Here is a 17,719-nt window from a genome sequence, read left to right as displayed (position 1 = left end):
ACTCAGGTGTTTACTCAAGGCAGACTGTGTCTCAAACCTTCATGCTGCAATGAGAGGTATCAGCCAAGCATCTGAGCTGATTTGCTCATGAATGATATGTTGATTGACAGTGAACAGCACAGGGGTTTGAAAGCAATTTTTTTAAAGTTATGAGTGTCTATATTTTAAAGATGGAATTTATGATACTATGAAACTGGTGTTAATTTTTGTTCCTTCGTGTGTCTCTTTAAGTACAGCCCAGACAGACTTTATCTCATTAATCAATCAGCCTCCAGAGACCTGCACTGGACACTTAACTTCAGCCTGTCAAAACACAATTTAACGTACCGTAATCTGGAGCGCAAACCAAACCCTAAATGCTGAACTTTAAATGAACTGAAAAAGCTTACAAATCTCTGGTTGTAAGCAATGATTCAATGAAAGCTGTTAGAGCTGAGTCCCAAACACTGTCCCTGTGCTATTTCCCCAAAGATCAACTCTCAGTGAGGACCAAGAGCTCAAGCTAAGACAGGCTGAGCTGCTAAGTCCCTTAACAGTCACCTGCTAAATCACATAGCTTTCCCACCTTTTCTCCAAGCATGATCACTGGCTCTTTTACATGTAAGTTAAGTTTTTCAGACATTTGCGAGCAAATATATTGCAGGTTAGGTATGTCTCCAAGGCCAAACCCAAGTCATTTCAATTTACCATGGGTTTTTTGTTTTTAATTTTATTATTACACTGTTTCAGTTCGCCAGCAGAGACAATAGACATGGCAGTGTAAAACGCCTTAAAACAGACCATCTGAGTGTAATATAACACGTTTTTAACTACTCACACAAGGCCTTTTGCTCTTCTGACTTTCTTTCTTTCTCATTAATCATCTCTCTTCCTCCTTTCGTTCTGTCTTTCCAGTGGACATGGCCACACATATCTCCAGATGCTTGCTGCGACCACCCCACCATACCAGACACACCCCCCTCCAGCCTCAGATTCTCTTCGGTGCCAAAAATTGAACGGTAGGCTCAACATTTACACACAGACCTCTCCTAATTCATTGTAATGAGCAGTTTTGCGACAGCTTTAGAGCACAGGCATGTTATTTGAATGAGCAGAGCTGTTGTGTGCATTGGGTCGCTTTTCTATTTCGCCCATCTGCCGGTATGGACAATTATCATGCCATTATTATCATGCCATGATTACAGCCAGAACAGTTTTTTTTTTTTTTTAATGCAACATCCATGGATGCAAAACAGTATATGGTTTTGAAAACACTCATTAACAGGTTTTATTCCCCAAGCATTTTTGGCTTTCTTTAAGGGTGGCATATAAATTCGTTCCTGTTTCAACAATTTTAACAAAATATATAATTTCAACAGGCTGACTTATTTATTCACTGTCTTGCCAAAAGTTAGATGACAAGATCAGCACCAATCTCAATGTGAGATTGGAATCTCAATGATGTTACAGCCAGCAAGCAATTAGCTTATAGAAATGGGTATACAGAGAGTCTGGCTCAATCAAAAGTTAAAAATATAAATATAGAAAAACTGTAAAAAAAAAAAAAGAAAGAAAGAAAGAAAGAAATCCACCTACCTGCATCTCTGAAGCTCATTAAATAGTACATTATAAATGTACTTTGGACAAAGACAGTCTAGCTAACGTAGAGCCCTCTGCTTGCAGTCTTTATGCTAAGCTAAGCTATGATAAGGTAAGATAATTGTTAGCTCTAGTTTAATAAGCAATAATGATGTTACTTAAATCTTAAAAATAGAAAATGCTATAGCTGCAGTATTTGTTTAACCCAACAAAGGAGAGAATAGTATGAATCCTCTCATATACCTTCCTGGTACATGGCTAGACAGCTGTAAACATCTGGGTAAAATGGGACTGTATATTCAAGTTGTGCAACTTTCCTCAGTTTGATTGTGATTACAAAATTCCGACAACCAGGAAACCAAAAATAATGAGCTTAAAGATGCAAAAATGCTGAACTGAAGGGAACTGCAGACTTGAGTAAAAATGATTTATGGAATCTTTACTGGCTTTCAGGAAAAAGCGGGTACAGAAGATGGATGGATGGATGGACGGAATCTTTACTACAAACAACTTCCACCCACATAGCTTTATGATGCACTGTTAATACAAAAATATTATACGTTTTAGCTACTTTAAGCTCCTAGCAGCTGAATGCAGCTCAAATACCTGCGTCAACTTGAAATGAATGAACAAAATAAATGCTTTTCAGATTGAGCAGTGCTCACCGACATGGCCTTATTAGTCCCCCTTCACTACAGTGTGTGAATCAATGACTGGTTAAATGTGTGTATATCTGCGTAAGTGCGTTTGTGTTCAGGCCAATCCAATGGCCGTGTCTGTGCAGCACATGTCTGTCCGATGCACGGTCTCTGCTCCCTGGTCTCTCCTCATTAGCCTCACACAGTGCAGCAATTCCCCTCTCACCTTCCTCCCCCTACCTCCTCACCCTCCTCTCCCTCTCTACCTTCCAAAATACAGCACACACAAGGGGACGAGCAAACCTTTTGTTTTCTGTGTCCAACCTGCACCCCATTCCAGCCCTCCTCCTTTTCTCTCCTTCGCCTCTCCACTGACTAAATCTCTTTTCCGGCTTAATACTGCTGAAAACCATATGGTGTGTGACATCATCAGGGCAGGAAGCAGGGAGAGGGGAATGGTAGAGCAGGGGAGAGGTTGGCTTGCCAGGTCTTTGTGCAGTGATGTCAGCAGAAAAGCACTCTGGGAGGCCCTTTGGGGGGTGAGAGCAGAGCAGGTTGGAAATTTTATCTTTTTTTTTTTTTTTTTTAAATTTAGAGTTCACTCCCACCTGGATAATCACAGGATGAAGGAGGCTAAAGTGGAGAAGCAACATACACCTTGAAGGGAACCTTGGTGTGATTTGTTGACATGTCAAGTCATGGACTGTTTTCCTAATGTGACTCCTTTGCATGTGTGCACAGATGTGATTGCAACATCTTTCTCCAAAAATGTCAAAAAAAAATTCCCCATCAGAATAATTTTAGCAGGTTACAAAAAAGTTTGGACCGTCTTTGGATGCATTGGTCTCATGCTGTGATGCTTAAAACTTCTGCAGATCATCTGTCTACCTCTTCCTTTTAGTCACTGGCAGTCCCAATCTGCTCACCAGGCTTTATGTCTGTCAACTTCCCTCCCTCCTGCTTTTGTTCTCTGGGTGAACTCTCCAGCTTTGTTGTGAGATCCTGGTCTCCATACCATCACTACCGACCCATCCAGCTCTCTATCAGCACACACCGAGATACACATAAACACTCACACAGTCAGCATCTCTCTCCTTCACACACAAACACACATGCACTAAAATACCCTTCCCCTCTGATTAATGGCAGAGCTGGGGAGTGTGCCAGGCAAGGAGGGAAGGCATTAGAGGAGAGTAGAGGAGAGGAGAGGAGAGGAGAGGAGAGGAGAGGAGAGGAGAGGAGAGGAGAGGAGAGGAGAGGAGAGGAGAGAGGAGAGACTGCTGCAGCTGTGGTTTTGGAGCCAATCTCTGCACCCCCTCTGCTGCCCCCTCTCTCCATCTCCTCTTTGGCTCCTCCAGGGACACACGCCTTGGCCGGGCCCCAGGAACCAGGGAGTCCGGACCAGGCTAAGGAGGAGAAAAAGGGGAACAAGAGAGGGAACGAAAGATATCACAAAAGAGAGAAAAACAGGACTGGCCTAATATGAAAGTATTGTCAGGCAGCACCTACATAAACAGGAGAGTGCATGAAATGTTCTTCAAAGGTTTTTGTGGGCAGATCACCACGAAGCATCACATTTCCAAAAACACCTGAGCCTGTTAAAGTTTGTTTAACTACGTGATACGGGTGCTGTCATTAGGTTTTATGTTGCAGCAAAATCAGCATGCAATTTTCCCAGGGCTGAACAAAATAACTAGTAATCAAATACATTTCTTAGCTACATTTCCCTAAAAAAAAATAGTTCACTAGTGTGAGTAAATTTATATTTTTAGTCACCTAAATGCAATCAGAGCATTTTATTGTACATTTTATATGCAAAGCACAGGACGGAGCTAACTCTCCCACAAACTCATTCTCATATAGCAGACTACAGATTCTCTGCAGGGAAGTAGTTTTGTCAGACCAGTAGTACCTCTATGAGTGCATTCCAATATGTGTTACTTGTAGGACAGGAACAGCAGTCTTGTCAGTGTTGCCTCCTACAGTTAAGGAAAGTAGAAAGTGTCAGCACTCACACCACCTGCGGGCCGCAAGTTGCAGGGTTTTACATATTTCTTTAGTGTGTGTTCTGCTGTTTACATTTTTACAACATTCCAGATAAGATTAAAAAATTAAAAATAATTTTAAAAAAACATAGCTGCAGCTCTGCATGGCTGCCAGTGTTTTAGCCCGTCACCAGCTGGTGGCTGTGTGTCTGTTTTAAAGATTCCTTCAGCCTGATCGAAACCGTAGTGACTTCCACAAATGATGTCTGTTTACAGATTTGTTTTTTATGACGTGTTTTATTCAGAAATATATACACATGTTTTGTTACACAACCTGTGAGGCAATACTTTACACAGTATGGGTTCACACGGACTTCCTTCCGCTTGGCCTGTATGAGTCAGTTAGTACCTACCATTAAATATTTTCTGTCATTATTTAGTCAATTGCAAAACATTTTTAAAATCATTTTGAACACATGATGGCTGCACTTTGAGTGAGGATTTCCAGTCAAATGTACAAAATATTAATATCAGAATATCAAGTAGATCATCTAAAGATAGAAATGTGATTATAAAATGGTTATTGTAGCCAGAGCAACTCTGTCAATTCATAAAAAATATGAAATGGGATAGAAAGTGATATATTTGGTAGAAAAATAAAAAGAAACTGTGTTTTCCATACTGCTAATATGCTAAGACCAGGTCTGATAAGTGTTTTGGAAATATTCACGCTGGAGAAATGATGAGGCTAGAAATGACTGAATTTGAGGTCAAGTGGGTTGATGAACGCTTTTGGTCTACACCTGGCCGCTTGGCTTCTATTTATAAATCTAATCAAAAGCACTAAATCTGGCAAGACCTCTAACAAGTAATAAACTCAGCTTTAATTCATATAGAAGTGAAACATTTCCTTTAAACATTGAAGATGGTGTGATTTTCATAGTTGGGGGTGTCTCCAGAAGCCTCCCTGATTAAATCTGAGATACATTTAGCAGTGCTCAACTTTATGATATGGGTTATGGATTAAGCTATCGATTAAGCTATTTATGGGTAGCCTGATTCAACCTATGCGCGATGTTTGGGTATGCGTGTGCACGCTTGAACTCAAAGTGTGGTCTGCTTATCCCCGCTGGCCTGCAGTCCTGGGTTAGTGTGTATTTGAGGCCCATTCTCTCTCCTTTTCCCCCACTACTCTCAGTGTTTTATGGGCTGTGTGCTGCGGTGCAGTGACCTCCCTCTCACCCCGGTGCCACCCAGCCGGTGCAGGATTCAGGCGCGCACAGCCCCTGCCAAAACCCCATAGCGCCACATCTGCAATCCATAAACGCCAGCCACTCTTGCTCTCCTACTCCCGCGCCCACACCACCTCAGACTCTAACACTCGTTCTCTCTCTCTCACCCAACCAACTTTTTACTTTAATTTCCAAATTCTATGCATCCCCCTTTTTTTGAATTCCTTTGACTGCTTCCTCCCACTACTTCTGCTTTTATTCATGCTGAACATCAACTGGCTCTTCCCTTATCTCTAATTCCCTCACTGCCCCCCTTTTTTTTTTTTCTGTCTGTTTCTTTATCCACATCCAACGGAAAAATCTCTCACCCATTATATCTTCAGTGGGAGCCAGCTAAGTGTGGTGGCAGTGAACTGGGAACCACAAGATATTCCTGATCCAAACAGCACTAAGTCACCAGTGCTCATGTCCTCTTGACGGGGTGGCCTGTGCCAAACACACACATCACTTAGGGCTGGATTCAGCTGTACCACGTCGCAGTTGGTCCCCGAACAGCTAAATGTTTATCTGTTTCAAATTGATAGTGTCAGGGAAAAATGTTGTGTACACATCTAAATTCAGTTCCATTTTTGTACATGTGTTACTTTAAGCGCATTCTCCATCCTGGGGGTATTGAATTCCCCCCTCCCCTCACCATGAACTGCTGGCCAGCAGAGTGCACAACACCCCTCCCCTCAGCCTTAACAAGATGTGTTCAACACATCACTGTTTCTGTGCCCTTGCCTTAATATGTGTAAAAAAAAAAAAAGTAAAGTAGGAAATAAATTGAGTGTTACCTCAAAACTGTCCAGAGCTCCCAGCTTGCCCCCCATGGGTAATGGAGGCATTTGTCTTTCTCGATTGTATTATCTTTTTTTCTTCAACTTTTCCCCCTGTAATCAAATAAAAATGCACAGAGTGAACTTTTGTTCCCTTCCCTTTCTTGGATCATGTTCTTCTCTCCATCCCAAAGTCTTCACCTTCTGGTTTCCCAGACATATTGGCATGCCTCTGTGGTGCAGTCCCAACAGAGCCCACAGATGAATCATGTTGCTGCAAGCATGCAAGAGTTCAGTTTTATGATAAATATTGGAATTCATAAATCAGTGTTTTCCTAAGTAAGAAAGTACTGGGTGGGGAAGGACGCACAACTGTAGAGCGATTCAGCTTCGGTTCGAAAACAACAGAGAGGTCATGATCTGAGTGTGTGTGTTGACTAGGGCTGAAAAGAAGATTTCAGACAGGGCAAGACCACCATGGAGAGAGGAAAAGAAGGGCGTGTGTGTGTGTGTGGGGGGGGGGGTGGGGGCAAAGTACTATTAGTACTTCTACTTTTAGATCTTCATGCAATTTTAGACAGAGGAGCTAGGTATAGGAAAGTAGCAATGTGTGTCTTTAAAACCTTTGCTTTCTCTCTTGCCTTCTCACTATATTGGGGATTCCCTGTATCTTAAGATGACTAAGTCTTAAATTTTGTGCTCTATGTTGTTTCATAGTGTATTAAATTAATCCTGAGGCTGGTGATTAACTAGCTTGTGCAGCTTCTTTTTAGTAGTCTACTGAGACTTGTTTCTGATAAAAGATTATATAAATAAATGAACCTGACAGCTGCTATTTGTCAAATATTTAAGGCCACAAGTTTTTCATTGAGAGATTATAAAGAATTTTTGCTTAAAAGTACAACTTGGGAGTTCTTTTTCCATGATTAAAGTTCCTCCAATATCACAAACATTATCTATATAATGATTTTGTCCCAGTTGGTGCATTTTAATGTGGCTACAGGCTTTAAACCACATCTGCGTGACTTCAAAGAGTTGCCAGTGTAATGGGCTTGATATGAGTCCATGAAAACTATGAAAACTATTGCTGACCTGTGTGTTATTTTGGTAACAGCTTAATTAATCATAAAGTATGTCTACACACACAGCTATTTGTTCAGTGGTAGCCACACAAATGTTTTGACCCATTTCAAACAAAGGTGAACGTTGCCTAACAAAACAGTGAGGAGGCTTTATGAATACTTATTCATTGCTGCCATCTAGTGGACAAAAACAGCAGAAAACTAGGAAGATAAAAAAGGGCTCCAAGTAAAAAAACAGCTGAACCTGGGGATCAAAATAGTTTTATTTAATATGGACTACACTTTCTGAAAATGGCATGTGACCACATACTGTATTTCTGTTAATAGGTCTCTTTGTTTAGTCTTGCATTGTTGTCTCTCCTCTATTCCATATCCAAGTCGTCCAACTCCACAGTGCCCTCTCTCTTGACCCAGGGTAAAGGCAAGGGCACAAAGTGGTCATAGGTCCAGTGAGGATACACTCTCTTGTACAAATTCATCAGGACAGTGTCTTGAGAGCGCAGCTGATTATCAAATACACATTTCATGTGACCGTGAGTTCCTGAAAAAAAATTAAAATTGTGGTCAAGCTTTGCAGGAGAATGCAGACGTTGCTTGAAGAGGCTGCTGACACCAAATTTGGTTTTTGAACTTTCTCACCTAAAGCCTCTTTGATGTGGCCCCTCCGACCCCATTTTGTTCTCAGCTCCACTGGCTTGAACCACATTATATCATCTGTCACAGAACAAAGTGAAGGAACAGGAAACCATCAAATAGAGCCAGAGAAGTCAAATATTATGGAATATTCTGTGTCATAAGTGTGAGAGCATCCTCTCACCCCTGTTAAAGAACATGTAACGGACAACTGCTGAACGCCGGTTGATTTTGAATGGGTGTCCGCTCAGTACAATCCTCTTTAACACAACACGCTGAGGGTCACAACTGAGCAGGCTGCCTGTAGCCACCAGGTCCTGGATGCCTAAAAGACACAGTGGTAAGAAAACAAAAATAAATACTGGCACAGAATTAGCTTCAGTAGATAATTACATAAAAATCAGAGAGACAACAAAATTCATGCACAAAGGTTTAAACCAAGGAAGCCAGACCAGTAATAAATTCTGCTTATTAAATTCTGAGCACAAAGGACTTTTCATCTCACCATCATTCCTTTGTTTGTAGAGCAGGACACCTGCAGGAGAGAAGGTGATGGGAGCGTACACCGACACCACAGTGGGGGCATCTGGCCTGAGGAAGCGCTCCATCTTATGCTTGTCAGCTAGAGGACAGCAGAGCTGAGTTCAACATTAAGTACATTTTCTACTGTTTGATATTATCCGCTACTGTTTATTCAGCGGTGAAATTTGTTTCACACCACTTGCTTCTACAACCATTCTGCTCCGCTCATGTTTTTGAACAGAAGAAACGGCAAATCCCTGATGCAGTGAAGTCTCTGTTAAAATTTTATTTGCTTCTGCCAAAAAAAAAAAATCTGCTTATCGCTATAAGTGCCACTGAAATGAATGAATTTTGGCAGAAAATGCAACTAATATGAATGCTGGTGTGAGTAAACCTTTAATGATGCACTCTTTTTCTTTTTTTTTACTAATTTGTGTAAATGGTTTACAGTTGAAAATAGGGATGTACACAGGCACATTTATAAGATTAGCAAGTGTTCTACCTGAGGTGTGCTGAGAGAAGATAGGAGCAGCCCTGAACCTCCGAAATCCACAGTGGAACACCAGCTCTTCTTTAGATTTGATTGGCTCTGTGTTGCCGGGGTGTCTCCTCACTAAAAGGTGCATCACTGACATCTGTGTGCAGAGGGAAAGAGCAACAGGGCAGAAAAGTCAGTAACAGTAATACTGTATTGTCAGTGTGACTCTGCAGCAAATGGGCAGTAATAAGTAGGGACACAAAGATGTCAAAGCCACAGATCATACCTTTTGTTCATGGGGCAACAGGGACACCAAGACCAAAGGTCTGCCTGACTGGACACTTTCCATCACAGAAAAAGGCACATCAATGATGTGCAGTGTAACATACCAGCCTACCTGAAATACGAGGAGCAGCGGAGTCAGTGAAGACACAGATCTAAGACCTCACCATATTTAATGACTTCTTTTTTCTTTTACCATAGCTCCCTCTTCCTCAGCTGCAGCCTCAGCCAGTATGCGGCGGCGAGTGCGTTCAAAGCTCTGGAACTGGAAGATGCGTGAGTAGTTGAGAGGCAAGTTCTCCATGGGGTCCCAGGGTGAGGAGCGGAAACTCTTCAGGCCCCTGTAGCGCTGGAACCTGGGAAGAGGGGACAGTGGCAGCGGTCAAACTAGATAAAGAAAATTAATGTTTAATTTTTATTTAATTGTTTTTATATTTCACATATTATTTCCACACCCTGCAGAATTTACCTGATTCTAGCCGGTGTGTCCATGGGTGTGTCTACCTCATCTGGAAACATTTCATTGGCCCGAGCCTCACGATAGACTTTTAGGCCTTCTTCCTCTGCAGTCTGATCCATGTGGTCATCATAACGCTGATCTGCTCCAGCCCGCTCTGTAGAGCACACCTCCTCCTCCTCCTCCTCTTCCTCTTCAGCTTCGGAAGCATAGCCTGAACCAGAGTCCTGACCAGAAAAGGTGGTAAAGCTTATTAGCAAATTCTAAGCAATGACTACTACAGATAGGGGAAGCGTCTGAGAAATTCTGCTAGTAGAAAAATGGTCCCTCCAGCCTGAAATAATGTTTGCAATTTGTAAGACCACATGAAAACCAGTGTCACAACGATTTTCCCCCTTTATAGCAATAGTGGCAGCAAAATTAGTTATACCCACTGGTTCTGTATGGTTTATTTTGTTTGATTTAGAAAGAAAGGTTGCATTAACACAAGCTATAAGAGGAGTAAAACTTTTTTTTACAGGACTGCCTAAATGTTTTACTAACAATGATGAGAAGGGAACATAAGAAACAAGTGTATTCAAAGAGATTCTAAGTATAGACACTGTAATTGTGTAATAGCCAAACATAACAAGACCAGCCCAGCAACAAGAAGAACACTGTTTTGAGAAGACTTGTACTGTGCTTAATTGCACAATAGCAATAGTACGTATATATGTGAGGGAGTTGCCAGAATGAAATCTCTGGCAATCTTTGATTTGCATATATTTAAATTTAGTGCCGTTCCCAGGGCATCTACAAATGACTGCCTCCAGATGTCCACTCTTACAGTATCTAGAAATTCAAGCTCCATGGGCAATACACAATATTTGTGCAAGGAAACAAGTCATCAAAGAAAGCAGGCAGCACAGGGCTTCCTTGACTGGCAAATTACAGGAGGAGCCAGACACATAAGGGGAAAGCACTCAGCAGGGGGTTGATTCCCAACCTTTCCAACATCCCCACAGCAATAATAATAATCATTATCATTTGAAGTACCCTTTTCCCTATTGTTACTAGCTCCTAAATACGTATGTCTGTGCACTAACATCGACATCAAACACATGCTAATAACAATTACAGATCGTAATAAACCTGTTCCCCCGATTTCTTTTCAACCAGAGCTGGAAATAAATAAATGGTCGAGCCCTTCCTTCGACCAGACGGGAAGCTGTGTTCACAGGACAGGAAGACAGGAGGCTTCTCTCAGGATTCCTGCTCAAAACACTATTGTTGCGGCAAGCAGCCTGGCATTATAAGCCAGAGACAGACACTGAGAAAACAAACACTGCTCTCAGCAGCGAGGTGCACTGACCGTGGGTCACGTATGCACCGCTCTAGCCCCGGAATCACTGACACTCAGATTTCCTAGCTTCTCCACATATTACTGTCTTCATCATCCGCCATAAGATTATGCTGACTGCAGCCACGCTGTTGCTATGACAACAAGAAAGAGCTGAACAAACCAACCCTAAAACTTTAAATTGATAAAATATAACTAACTCCATAATTAACTACTGTAACTAAGTCATTAAATTATAATGCCAAACACATGTAGTCCAGCTTCTACAGGGTTGGGCTTCAGCATTTTATATCAATCATATAACTGAAAAATTTTTTGTAATTGTTTTTTTTTTTTTACTAAACAATTAACATTCATTAGTTGACACACTTGACTGAACCCAAAGTAAAATTTCATATGTTTTATTCAAACATATTTGATCTGTAGACCGATTTTGCACTCTGTTTATTCATTAGTATTTTTTACCTGTTTGTTATACACATTTCACAACTTAGAGAAAAACTTTCCTTTTCTGCTATCTTTGTTTTTGAAGCTGAGACTTCATCACCTAGTGTCACTCAGCATCTGTTTGCATCTTGTTGTGTTTTTCCCTTGACACTCTATGCAACCTCATTGCCTGAAGCAGTGGCATCCTGCTTCTGATCTCTCACAAACGCACACTGCTACATCACTGCTTGTTGTCTTTTCACTGTCTTCCAGTGAAGGCTTGAAATGACCAAAACCACTTTAATGTATACCTGAGAGTTATTCTCCTCCTCATCAGCCATAGCCTCATCCATCATTTCGTCTTCGTCATCATCATCATCATCATCATTATCATCATCACTGCTTTCTTCATCCATCTCTCTGTTCTCTTCATCTTCTTCATCCACAATCCATGTGGCCTGGTAGTCTGATGTTCCTTTAGGGACCTTCATTAGACGTTTGTTCTTCCTGGCCTCTGAGCAGCACATAGAAACAACCCAGAAACATTTACAGTCCTGTGACTGTATTTTAATCAAGAAAGGCACTAGTAAGCAAGTCTTCTGATTCAGCTCTGTTCTCAGATATGGTTTTTAATGTTAGGTACATTAAGGCAAGCAAAATACTGCCATGTTGGGACACTTTGTTTTCAGGTAACTTAATCTTGCACATCTTTGTACAATGCTTTAATGTGACTGACTGGTTGTTTTTAATCTATCCAATTGGTTTTGGAATCTTCTTAAACTGATTCCAGGACATTGTCTGATGGTGTCACATAAAATCATAATCAAAGAAAATGTGGCAAATATCATCAACACCTGACAAACCAAACTGGACAGGATTGTTCAAAAAACAAACATCAGGCTCGAATATTGAATCCAATCAAATCAGGCGTGACTGCTCATGCATAAGCAATGCATCAACCCCTATGTTGAACAATATTCTATGTACATTCCCAGATAACCTCATCTTTCCATATCTTTAAAATGCTATTGTGTAAATTTTGTTTCTGTACCTTCAGCCTCCAGCAACTCTGTTTCTGTTGGCCATGTCTGCTCTCCTTCCATGGGATCCACCTCAGCTTCTGCCTGCAGACTCTCCCTGCAGGATGGGTCAGCTTTCATGAGCACCCGGACCACAGCCTCGTCATCACCTCCATCCTGTGGGAAAAATCCAAGTGTTTTAAGTCCACTAAAATACATGCCGATGTTTTGGCGTTTAAGGGTGATGCTCCACTTATTGTGCAAATATTAATTCGTGAAGATAAATCTCTGTATCTAATGAATTGCAGACAGGCAATCTAGAGTCACTTATGCTTCTTCCTGTTTATCAAACTATATTCTATTGTTTTCACGTACATATGCATTAACAAATACACATTTGCCATGCTAAATTATGGAATAAAACCTTTACAAACAATGTAAATAAATAATAAATATATGTAACAAAACTATTTATTTATAACAAAGTCCCAAATTACCTACCAGCATGTCAACATCTACCCCCTTGCCAGGTTTTGCTGGTCTTGGAGTAGTTGAGTTGAGGGGAAGAGGGTCTGATGGAGCATCAATCTGACTGAGCTGAAAGTCCCCATGTCCACTGATGTGCACCAGCCTGTCAACCCGTAGAGGACGGCCACGGACATACCCAGAGACACACAGAGTACCAAGGCCAGTGGGCCCACCACCTGTTCCCTCAGCAGGGCTGCTGGGTGTAAAAGTGACATTCTGAACCAAAAGATGGGAACGTCTAGAACGGAAACCAAGCTTTCTCTGTCTCTGGGTGCCCAGGTGTCTGAGAAGGAGAATAGCATCCTGCTCTGAATCCAGAGGGAAGAGACGAGCATCTGGGAAACGGACCTCTATGATCTTTGACAGAGCTCTTCTGGACTCGACCTTCTTCTTGACAGAAAGATCAGACACCCCCTGACACACCAAGGCTAGATGGGGACAGAGAGACAATGGCTTAGAAACGGCACAGCAGGAAAAGAAAAATCAATATAGAAAATCTACTATGACATCTGCTATGCCACTGTCAATAGAGGAGCCTAAATGTTTGAGCAGTTTGTTAAAGTTTATACCCACCATGGCTGGGGAGGCCCTGGGCAAAGAGGCAGGAGAGACAGTAGTCTCCATAGCTGTCCCAACCTTCAGTAGAGTCCAATACAAACACCAGGCTATCTGCAGTCTTAGCCACATCCAGCAGGGAGTGCATGTCAGCTGTGCAGAGAAAGATGAGACAAGCTTCAGTGTGTGACAAAAAAAATGTTCACCTCAAAAACAAAATAATACAACAAAGGCATGTACCATAGCACAATCTATAAATAATTCTTTTGAATTGCTCTACAGAAAGATTTTACATTACACTGTTGAAGTGCATCAATGACAAAAGCACAACCTTTGTAAAAAGGTGAGCAGCTGTAGATGTAGGGATGCTTTTTTTCTTTTTTGAAGAAAAACAGTTCCATATCCTTCAATGCTTACCCGTGCTTTGGTTTAGAAAGATGAACCTTTGCTTAAAACGAGGCAGGATTAGCCCAAAACTGTCAGTGACACCACTGATGCACCCCTCCTGGCGTATGACACCCCCAGCACCCTCTCCACGGAGCAGTTTGGTAACAGCACCAGCATCGACTCCAGCATGAAGGGACACCACAGCAACCAAATGTGGAGGACCATCCCTGCTACCTAGACGTCGCTTCTCTGTCAGGACCTAAAATAACAAGAGACATTGAAACTCTGCAGCATCACTCAGGAACTAAGGTAAAACTTCATTTCATTATAAATAAAAATTACCATCTCTTTCTTATTCCTGCGTAGCTGGTTGGCTTTGTTCCTTCTGTCCATCTTCTTTTGCGCCTTCCTCTGTTTTTTGGTAAGGGCTGTCACTGACACTCTCCCTGTAACAGTACGACACAAGGATTTATGACAACAGTATGTTGCCAGTGACGTGTTATCACATGTGTAGATGCACACTTTCGAATTCTGATTTGGATGTTTTGTAAGGATAACCTCACAGTATTTACGCTGAATAAAAAACTATTAATGAATTTCTTCATTCTTCATTGATATAGAGTGGATGTTTACAAATGTGCAAAATTGCAACTCACTAATTTTCCTTTCGATCTAGGTTTTCTGGAACTTCATTAAAGTATAAGGCCATTTATTTTACAAGTGTGTGTAAGATTGCCTTGCAAAACAAACCACAACCTTGCAGCTTAGAAAATAACTAATACAATATGCTGTCCCCGTCCTTCTGCAGAGCCAGTATCGATCATTGGAAACTCCTTATCAACAGCACCCACTAGTTTACATATTTTTTCTGTAAGCTACTGACTTTATAATCGATGCCTACAACATCGTTGAGGACAATTGATCAAAAATACCTTTAGAGTTAAGTGTAACTCTATTTCTAGTTCAGTCCAGTGTCACAACACCTTCACAACAGCTTCCCAGTATGAACAGCCTATGTTGTTTTACAACAGAATTCACATTCAATTAAAAGGCAGTATTGGCTGCAATGCTATTGCCCTGACTGAGAGTGCATTTAGAGTATACGATGCATTTAATGCATGCATTAACAGCACTGTCCTGACACATCTGGGAGATCTTTAGCGGTCACAGATGCACACTCCACCACCTCGGCACACGATTTGACGTTTTTATGCGACTTCATAAAGCGAAGTGTCTTAAAAGACGTGATTTACATGTACAGCATCTTCCACTAAACTGATTCCGTCTGTAAATCATCTAGAAAGCTCAACACGTGTGTTTGCAGAGGACACCCCCAAACTACGTTAATACACCACAGCTAACACCAGCTGTTAAATCACACTTCGAAACCGCAAATGGCTTACCTTTGTTTTCTCTCTCAATTTCACCTTTCGTCCGGTGCTTGCCATGTTTGTGTCCTTTATTTTTCTGTTTATATGCACCGGCTCTGTGGCCTTGTTGTTTCTCCCCATTCGCAGCCATTTTCACCATGTGGGAAAATCAGACTATGACTTCCGGACTTGCAGCAGCAGCGTCACGACAAAGGCGTGTCTTCAGCGCTGCCAAAAACTACTACTTCAAAATAAAAGCTGGTAATAAATCCAAATTTAGATTTTTGTGAGACGCAGTTTTACAAAATGGGAGAGACAGAGGCAAACCAAGCACACTTTGTATATGGACATAATGTACTGAAATGTATAGCTGTGTACATGAACTACACTTGTACAGGTACTACACCTGACAGTACACCTTACACTGACAAATCTCTATTTAATAATTACTTCTAGGTTTGATTGTTTAAATGAATTCCCCTCATAATACATACCATTACTAAGTAAGATTTTGCAGGTCAGATAATTCTGTATTTTTATACATCTGTCCTACATAAAACACCTGAATACATCCTCTATCAGTGGATGGCAGTAGACTATTGTACAAAAGGTATTTGGCTGCTAATGTTGAAGACACATTTGTAATTGTGATTTTATGACATAATAAGCAAAGAAAAATCAATACGTTCTTAGTGCAATATTTTAAATTATGAATGACTACACCTGTACTGCAAATGATGATATCATTTGTGAGCTGTGTTTATGTCTACAGTTAGAATAACCCACTTCTGATAAGAAGAATCCATACTCTCTTTCATCACCATTCGATATTTAATACTCTTGCTCTGCAGTCTCTAATGATTCATCTTTTTCTGGAGTTTCCCAGGCATGAAGTCTTTCATTAAAAGTTACTCACTCTTTTTGGCCTTGAAAGAAGTAAACAAAGAGAAGACATAAAGATTCAATGTCTGAGATTCATGAGACCATGTCTGAGATTCAATTCAATTCAACTCAATTAAATGTATTTGTATAGTTCCTAATCAGAATGCAATTATCTCAATGCACTTTACAAAAACCCAACAAATCCCTTATGAGCAAGCACTTGGTGACTGTGATGAGGAAAGAAACCTCCAGAAGAACTGGGCTCAGTTTGGGTGGCCATCTGCCTTGACCGGTTGGGGTGAGTGGACAGAGGAGAGAGAAAAGAACAACAACTAAACAATGTGCATGTTGGTGGGGCCAGTAACTGCGTATCAGCAATATACAGCTGCAGGACCAGAGGTACATGCAGAAAGTATAGACAGAGAGAGGACAGAGACAGAAAGATGGAGGAAAGATAAGAAAATGAGGGAGTCCTAGACAGAATACCTCAGCAGCTTCTACACCCATTCATTAAGAGAACACATTCCTGCCATATCAGTGTCGTTTATATATTGGGTCCTAATGTTTCAGCCTAACACAGCATACGTAAGCCAAGGAGCATGACAATAGTATTCATCATCACTGCCAATGAATTTCTTATTGACCTGTTGTGTTTTTAGGTTTTATGTCTGAGGAGTGCTGTGATGGAAGAAAACACATCAGCAGACCACTGTGTGCTGAAAAGGTTCATAGTGGACTTCAATATAAAGCAAGAGAGCAGCTGCCGTCCCCTTATCATCAACAGGACAGTGGGCAGTTTCCAGTACCTCATGCCATGTTCACATCACACAGGACCTGTCGTGTTGTGATACTGTTGCTATCATGTTCTACACTACATCTTTATACTTATAGTAATACTTTTACCTTCACACATATACACAATTTTGTATATTCTGTAGCTTTTATTACTAGGAAGTTCTATGTATGTTTTAATTTATTTTTAACTCAATTAGGGTACATATTCCTATTTCTATCATATTACATTTTCTTCAGTGCAATTTTTTTCAGTCATACAAGCATTATACTACATGTCGTACTGTGCATAGCTGTGTATGTGACAAATAAAATTTAAATTTGAATTTGAAAGGAGAGGAAATGTTAAAAGGACAAGAGTAATGTGTAATTACATTTCAGATAGATGAGTCATATTAAACAGACTTTTACATCCAATTTATTTATTTCTCACAGGGCTTATAACATTTTATAGCAGGATTAGGGGCCCACTCTTTGGTTTGCAGTTTTATTACTTTTTTTGCTTCCCATTTGCCTATTTGTCAGGACTATTATGGGATGCTGACACCTCTAAGATGTTCATTCCTTATGGAGAAGCTGGAATTTGTGCAGCACACATGCAGCACCAGTCTCGTGGCACCATCTGATCAGGAAGCACTTAAACAGAGCCAACATAATTAGAACTTTAACATTTGCTTGGTTTACAACAGACAGGTTATTCTACAAGCTGAGTTTCC

At 40.9% G+C, this 17,719-nt stretch overlaps 1 protein-coding gene and 1 long non-coding RNA gene across 2 annotated transcripts; one reads left to right on the top strand and one right to left on the bottom strand.

Annotated features, from left to right (window-relative positions):
- Window positions 1–7,577: 7,577 nt before the first annotated feature.
- On the bottom strand, window positions 7,578–15,519 carry tsr1 (TSR1 ribosome maturation factor). The gene is made up of 15 exons (XM_026331701.2): window positions 15,363–15,519; window positions 14,302–14,405; window positions 13,990–14,218; window positions 13,591–13,725; window positions 12,991–13,445; window positions 12,522–12,666; window positions 11,782–11,984; window positions 9,718–9,932; window positions 9,445–9,604; window positions 9,253–9,363; window positions 8,991–9,123; window positions 8,472–8,588; window positions 8,151–8,291; window positions 7,973–8,047; window positions 7,578–7,874 (listed from the first exon to the last, which is right to left on the bottom strand). Exons 1-15 carry the CDS (start codon window positions 15,487–15,489, stop codon window positions 7,696–7,698), a joined length of 2,529 nt encoding a protein of 842 aa, XP_026187486.1. The 5' UTR covers window positions 15,490–15,519; the 3' UTR covers window positions 7,578–7,695.
- Window positions 14,159–17,354, top strand: LOC113145278 (uncharacterized). The gene is made up of 2 exons (XR_003297229.1): window positions 14,159–14,268; window positions 15,477–17,354. It is a non-coding gene; the product is annotated as an uncharacterized LOC113145278 (long non-coding RNA).
- Window positions 17,355–17,719: the final 365 nt, after the last annotated feature.

The sequence above is a fragment of the Mastacembelus armatus genome, chromosome 13, assembly GCF_900324485.2.
Source record: "Mastacembelus armatus chromosome 13, fMasArm1.2, whole genome shotgun sequence".
NCBI lineage: Eukaryota > Metazoa > Chordata > Actinopteri > Synbranchiformes > Mastacembelidae > Mastacembelus > Mastacembelus armatus.
This window is presented reverse-complemented; position numbering and strand designations above follow the sequence as displayed.